Raw genomic sequence first — 7,445 nt, 5'->3', positions numbered from 1 at the left:
GAAAAGTGAATCGTTCCAACTCGTGCTAGTGCGGAGCAGAACGTCCGCTGGATTGTGGTGATGGGACTGGAAATAAATTGGGCCCCTGCTGTTTCACAGCTCGGAGTTCAATGCTTGGACAAACTCCCCTTTGACAGGCTAGCCCATCTGAGGTCAACTGAGAGACCCAGGACGTCTCTTCTCTGGGCTACTCATAATCCAGGCAGCATCCTTCTGATGCAACTATTCTCATAAAATAATTAACCCTAGACCAGCTACTTTTATTTGGTCCTATAAAAATATAGCTGCCGGCACTCAGTCCTGACCAGGAATCAAGACCTCCACTCTTCAAGGGCATGCCCCCGTGTGCCCTGCCCTGCCATTTACTTCCCAGTCTTTGGCATTTGGGGGCGCACCTGGAGCCACCGCTCAGAGGCTGCGTAGTGTTCCACTGACAGCCTCTCTCAGGGAGAGGGAAAGGTGCATTCGCGGTGGGAGGCCTCGCCTAGGACACACACACCGATATCCTCCCAGGCTGCTGGTAAACCCACGATGCGACGACCTGATGGTCTCAGAGCAAGGAAGATGGATCAGATCTGCCTCACTCTCTTAGTGCAGCCGGAGTGGCGGGGTGTGTGCGGGGGGAGTAGCGCTGGGGTCCTTGAATGTGGGCACACCCCCTCCCAAGTGAGGGCTGTGGATCCGGTTCGCGGGTCCCTAGGCTGTGCAGGAGCCAGGACCACGCCATCTTCCCCTCCAGCCCTCCCTGGTGTGACCACTTTTGATGCCGCCCCAGACAAAGGCAATCTGAACTCCAGCAGAAAGAATAAGGGGATCAGGTTGCTCTCTCGGCCTCCCCTCACTCCCCCCTCCTCGCTTCTCCCCTTTCCACGTGACTCTCTGGAATCTTTTGCAAAAGCTCCGAGTCTCTGGGTCCATTTTCACCCGGAGCAAAGGAGAGAGGAAGGGTGGGGGGGTGGGGGAGGCGGAGGAAGGCGGAGCGTGTGTCCTTTAAACGCGGGGTTCCAGAGGGGGGCCTTATTTTGTGCGTTTCCGGGCTCTCCGGTCGAGTGGCTCTAGTTCGGAAGTCCTTTCCAGGCTCTCTAGCATTTTCCTCGCTGCATTTAAAACCATGGCTCCTCCTCCGCTCCCGTAATCATACCTCGACCCAGCAGACCGGCTCGGGGTGCACGGGGCGGAGGTGGCCGCTGGCGCCGAGCGAGCCGCGCCCCGCAGGGCTCCTCGCCCGGGCCAGCGGCGGGGGCGGGAAAGTAGCTGCGGGGGTCCCCGGCGCTGCCGCCCCCGGCTTTCCTCAGAAGCTTTCGCGGAGTCTGCGGCAGGGAGCGCAGCCCGCGGCGGCGGCGTGCGGCTGCGGCGCCGGCGAGTCCCACGAGCCGTCCGCAGCGCAGCACGAAGTTTCCCGCGAGCCGCCCCGGGTGGCTGAGGTCCGCCGAGCCGGGCGGCCCAGGCCAGAAGGAGGAGTGGGTGGGTCTTTTGGGGCTCCTGGCGACCCCCTCGGCCGACGCTGCGAGTGTCAAGCGAACTTTAGAAAGCTGCTGCCGAAGAACCTGCGCCGGGATCTCCACGGTTGGGGACCCGGGAGCGGGCGGGTCCGGCCTGCGGGAAATGCGGGGAGATCCAGTCGGCTGGTGACGGGCAACTTTCCGGCGAGCCTTAGCCGCGGGCCACTGCGCCCTGCCTCCTCTTTTATTCTCCCGAGCTCAGCCGACGTTGGCGCCCTGCTCTGCTGGAGAGCTAGGCGCGCTCTCCGCCCGGCAGTGAGTGAATTGAATCCCTCCCCCTCCCCCCCGCCACGAGAGTGTCGCTCTCGCCCGTCCATCGCCTCATTTCCCCGGAGGTGACCGCCCGCTGCCCGCCGCCCGTCGCACCCCGCTCTCGGGGCGCCCAGCCTGGGGCGCCGAAGGCTGCGTTTTGGCTGAGAACTGGTTCTTGGATGCTGAAGGCTGGGCTTGCCCACCTTGGGTGCAGTGGCGGCAATGAGTGTCTTCAAAGTGTGGCTCGGGGTGGCCCTGGCATTGGCGGAATTTGCAGTATTGCCTCATCATTCTGAAGGTGAGAGAACAGTGCCGTTTGTGTGTGTGTGTGTGTGTGTGTGTGTGTGTGTGTGTGTGTGTGCGTGTGAGAGAGAGAGAGAGAGATCGTGCTTTTTAAAAAGCTCAGCGGGTGTATGGCATTGTGGGTCAGATGGAAGTTTTTTGGGGGTGGGTGGGTGGGTGGCCGTGGAACTAGAGGGGGCTTTTTGTGAGAAGATTCCAACTCCTGATTGTTTTGTATGCAGATCACAAGCCCCACTCCCTTCTCCCTCTCTGCCCTGAGTGCATTTGGGTGGGTGGGTGGGTGGCCGACCGAGGTACCATCTCTGAAATTGGATTCTCTTTCTTCCCACTTCCCCGGTGCCCCCGAATGGAAAGCATCTACGTGGAGCGTAGGTGAGGAGTGAACAATTGCAATTACCTGTGTAAAAATACTTATGCTCCTATGAAAAATAAAATCCGGCACCTTAAAACCCCCTTCTCGCCCTCCCTCCTTCCCCCAATGAGTCTACCCGTAAAGTCCAATTAAGATTTTATAAGGTGGTTAGGGCTTGTCCTGGAAGTAGACAATTCAATCGCACTGCAAGAAACCTCCCCAGTACAGAGAGGCACGAGCCTGCCTCTTCCCCAGAAAAGAAGTGGTTAATAAGAGTTTAGCTCCGTTCTCTGACTTCGCCCCCTGCCTCCCAGTTTTCCTCCGAGGCTCCAACCTACGTGTAAAACCCTGGAGCTGGGGGTGAGAAAAAAGGAGATTGTGGGAGTTGTCGCCATGATAGCAAAAGCAATGTGACCTCAGGCAAATAAATTAATCGATAAGGAAATCAAGAGTTTGGGGGTCCTAGGATGGCGGGCCCGGGGACGCGAGGCGGCGTGAGCTCCCACCTGCCTAGAGTTGCGGGGAAAGTCGCCTAGCGGGTGCTTAGGGAGGGGGAAGGGAGGCGGCGGGCTGAGGAAGGCGGCTTAATCTACCGCGCAGGGCTCTCGGCTTCCCCTCCCGGCTCCGTTCATTATTCATCCAGCTGCGGGAAAAAGAGTTCACCTGCCCCGCGGCAAATCAGAGCCGCAGCCGCGGCCGTCGCGGGCGCTGGGCGGGGCGCCTTTTCCGCTCTCGGGTGCGGACCCGGGCGTGGGACTGGGGGCAGCGGCAGCCCCCGAAGAGGACACAGCCCTGCTCGGATCCACCTGCAGCCACCTGAGCAACGGCCTTTTCCTAGCTAGCTTCCCGGGAGAAAGTGACGGTGGCTTTGGAAACGCACGGCAGTGGGGACTTTCCCGTGGGTGGAGCGACCGCCAGCCCGCACCCTCCCGGGAATTATGTCAAGTGTGTATCATCCCCGGGAAGTGCAGGTCTGGGGCCTGTGCAGCCTTTTTCAACCAGGGCATAACCTGTAGAACCGTGTCTTTTGTATGTGTGCGTGTGTATGCAAACTTAAAAGACAATAAAACGTATAGGGCTTAATTGTAGTAAAGCACATGGGAGAGTCAACCTAGGCCACCCCAATGTGAACTTGAGACAGAAAAATTACGTTTGCACTTGGTGGTGGCAGTTTCCTATTTAGGATCATGTTCCAGCAACGCGGAAAACGTGCTGTCCGTCCCCGATAGCTCACCAGGGGGCAGTTGGAATGATGTAAGAGATTTGCTTTTCAGAATCAAATCTCTTGAAATTACAAAAGCCATTATTACTAAGGGCCTGCAGGGTTCGCTCTTTGGAAGAGTGGTTGACAAAAAGGGCAAAGTTTAAAAACGTCCAAAGTCTTCTGATGGGGGAGGAGTGTAGGGCGCGAGGGGCGCTATTCCTCCAAAGATTCTTTGGAAACTTTGCTTCTTACTCTTTCATCCCACCTTCAGAACATTCTAGAATCATCCCACAACTTGGATTCTTAGATATCTGAGAGTTTCCATCCAAGTCATAATGATGCTTACCTAATAATGAATGAATGAATGAATGAATATGAACATTTACTGAACACTGTACTATTTGCCTCGCACTATGCTAAACACTTTACATACTTTATCTCATTAATTAAATGATAACAGTCCCACGGCCAAAAACTCAGCTGTCATCTGATGAGTCCTTTGATTTGGTTCCGTCAGGGTTTTCTTTTTCTCTTAAAAATACGAGCATTGAGGTCAAGAATGGAGAGCTTAAGGATATTAGAGATTTCCTCAAGTTTTTATTATTAGCCTTGGAAGTGATTTTTAAAAATGGAAAAGAAGCATTCACACGTGTGGGTCTCTTGATGCAACCTACTCTGTGATACTGTTGCTGTCCGGGCCATGGCAGAATTTGTTGTTTTCTTCTCAATGCTCAGAGAGCATGTCATATATGTTTCTGGTGCACCAGTTAATAGTTCTGTAATTTTAGTTGATAAAGATACAATCTTCCTCACCTAACTGTGTGCTCGCAGAGGGCTTAGGATGGCCCCTGGTTATTATCCTTCCAACTCAGCTTCTGGTACACAATAGGTGCTAAAAAATCTTGGTCAGGTGAATGAGTGTTGCCAAATCACGTTTCAAATTAAGCTGAGACTGTTGCTGTGTGACCTTGAATGAACCACCTAACTTCTTTGGGCTGTGGTCTGTTATTCACCAAATGCAGAAGTTGGCTAGGTGATAGCTCTAAAATACTTCTGCTAATCATCCAGCATAGAAAAAAAAAAAAAAGATCAGTATTTGTTGCCTTCTTTTTGGTCAGTTGCATCTTTCTAGTTCTGAATTTTATTTTAATTATTAAAAGAAAAATGAAGGTTTACAAGCAGGTTATTGGCAGTGTTATTTTACATTTTCTTATATCGCCAAGCTGACAAACTACTGTGATTTGAGAACTTAATAAAATCAACAAGTCACAGAGAAACTTCTAGCAAATGTGGCTGCTTTCTGAATCAGATGTGTTTCTGGAGAAGTACATCTTGAGTTGTGTCGACCCGTGGAAATCCTGTGAAGTTACACTAGATAGAACATGTTGGCTGTGGATAAAGAGTCTTGAATTGGTTAAGAGAACTGAGTTCCAGTCTATGTCCATCACTCCCCATGTGACTTTAGCCAAGCTTACAATCTTCCAGTCTTTTTCCTTTAAATGCCATTAGCAGAATATACTGAAAAGGATCGTTTGATAGACAGAGTGTTTTATTTATGGGTGGATCAGCATATTTGGTTCCCCTCTTGGTAGAAGTGTTCCTTCTGTGTAGGATTCAGTGCTTAAAACTCAATGTTAAGGAAGGAAAGACATTGGATGGGAAAAAATAGCCTCTCTCTTCATTCTTTCATTCCACAAATCTTTATTGATAGCTTATATATCAGGTTATTAGGTTATGTCTGGTAGGGACATACAGACATCAAAAAAAAATAATGCCTTCCTTCAGGGAGTTTGCATACCTGGAAATCATTAATATAGGTAAGGTAGCAGTAGGGACATGTAAACGTTGGTCCTTGGTGGGTTTCCCAATATCGAATAATTGCAACTCTGCATCTTTTGGCTTTTGCAACTACCAGCTAGTGGAAATAAAGGGTGTTGTATTGTCATAGGCTCTTATTTCCATCATATTGCATTTCTGTTCTCCTCTGGGGATTGGATCCTGGGTGTGACCCTCTGCAAATAAATCCTTTAGTGAGAGCATGGTGATCTGTATTCGCTGTTGTGGACTTGAGTGGTAATATTACTCAGTTTTACTCAGATATGAGTAGTCATAAAATACTGTCCACCACTTGCCTCAGGAGAGGAGAGGGGACTACCAACATGGCATAGTTGGAATTGTGTGCCAAATCTTACACTAGTTCAAAAACAGTTGGCCCATTTTTGTTTTAACTACTCTGTTAATTGATCTGACTCCTGGTTGACAATAATCAGGACAGGAGCTGTCCTGTCAGTCCAGAAAAGGATTCTATTTTAACTATTCCACAGTGTACAAGCCATATGCTGAATTATAGCACAAAATAAAGCCTGAACATTTAACTACCAACTTGTGGCTGCTTGTTCCTAATGAGTCATATTTTTGTGATACCATGCTGTCCAAACTTCTTCATATGTTATGGTCATGTGCCACTATTTCTTTGAACAAATGGGTCTGACATTTTGTGACTTCGATTTAACCTCTCTAATTTCCTCATGTTATCAGGTAGGGTTTCCATAGTGAATAGTTTCAGGATGTGAGTACTGGTGCAAATTATATCTCTCATTTCCTCTGAAAACTTCAGATTTTATACACGTGTCTCATAATAGAGTACATTCTAATGTGCCAAAGGGCCTAAAAATGAATATGAAATTTATTTAAATGAATATGGAGTGACACTTTGCCTATGTGACCTGCAAGAAAGGCGCCAACCACAGGAGGAAGGTCTCAAGATCTCAGCTTCCTCCTTGGCACTATGTGATCCCTTCACCCTGCACAACTTTATGCACTTTCTCACAGGTGTCAGAACTTAAATTACCTGCCTTCTCAGCTGTATTCCATGCCCTGAAACTGGCAAAGTCTCTTATTTTTCCTGTTTTCCCTTGAAGAAGGCCTGTTTCTCCTTCTACATCTTCATCATCAGTCAGAATTCCCCTTCAGCTGGAGTTTCAAGTTCAAATAAAGCCCAAATCGAAACTTCAGGTAGAGTTGCAATCATTCCAGAGTGCTCCTTAAGAAAAAAAGTGACGAGTGGAGAGAGTAACTTTGTTTTCCAAAGTATATGAGTTGATCGATCAGTGAAAAGGCAGGACCAGAAGCTGCACCTAGCACCCAATGCCAACAAACCTCCCAACTTAGTCTGCTGGTGGGTGTGAAGCTGGTGCCAGTGTGGGAGAAATATGCTTGCTTTGGAGGATTGCATCTGGCATTGGGTGGTGATGAATGTTTGATGGGACTGGGCATCACAGTAGAATGCTTTCTTTTTTTCTACAGGGAAGCAATGAGGTTTTGGAAGCTGTGTTAATGGAGACTCATTTCTGCAGCTGCCTTTCGGGTAGATATGTTGTGTTTTAGGAAAGCCCTCAGAGGCCAAGGCTTATTTCTTTTAGAATTGTACATCCTGGAGCAACCCAAATTGAGTTATTTCCCTTTTCTAATGATAGAATTTATCAGCAGTTGCACATAGTTTTGACTTGAGTTTCTAACAGATGTCTGGCTTAACCAGGTATGTTTGTGATGCCACACTCAATGCTGCTTTATTTTTTCATGTTACTGTGATTTTATAACATCTGTCTGCATTTCCAGAAATGGGTTTTGATATGAGTACTTGGATACATCTTAAGATACCTGATTCCTTTTGGAGCTTTGAAAGTTTACTGGCCTTTGGAGGGTAGTGCTATGGAGGAGGGTAATAAAATTACTTGAGGATGGTTTTATCTAAAGGGTAAATTTTGTTTGTTTATTCTAAAGGTTAAATTTTGTTAAATTGTACCTAAGTGATCCTTATGTTTAACTTTTA

At 48.9% G+C, this 7,445-nt stretch overlaps 1 protein-coding gene across 1 annotated transcript in view; it reads left to right on the top strand.

Moving 5' to 3' along the window:
* The first annotated feature begins 1,163 nt into the window (after positions 1 to 1,163).
* Positions 1,164 to 7,445, top strand: part of FRAS1 (Fraser extracellular matrix complex subunit 1) — a 467,475-nt gene continuing 461,193 nt past the window's right edge. Inside the window, exon 1 of the mRNA XM_060147971.1 lies at positions 1,164 to 2,052. Within this exon, the coding sequence (XP_060003954.1) occupies positions 1,977 to 2,052 (76 nt within the window). The 5' untranslated portion in view covers positions 1,164 to 1,976. The remainder of the gene's footprint in view (positions 2,053 to 7,445) is intronic.

This window comes from Lagenorhynchus albirostris, chromosome 4 (genome assembly GCF_949774975.1).
Source record: "Lagenorhynchus albirostris chromosome 4, mLagAlb1.1, whole genome shotgun sequence".
Taxonomy (NCBI): domain Eukaryota; kingdom Metazoa; phylum Chordata; class Mammalia; order Artiodactyla; family Delphinidae; genus Lagenorhynchus; species Lagenorhynchus albirostris.
The sequence above is the reverse complement of the archived record's forward strand: the minus strand, read 5'-3'. Positions and strand labels throughout refer to the sequence as shown.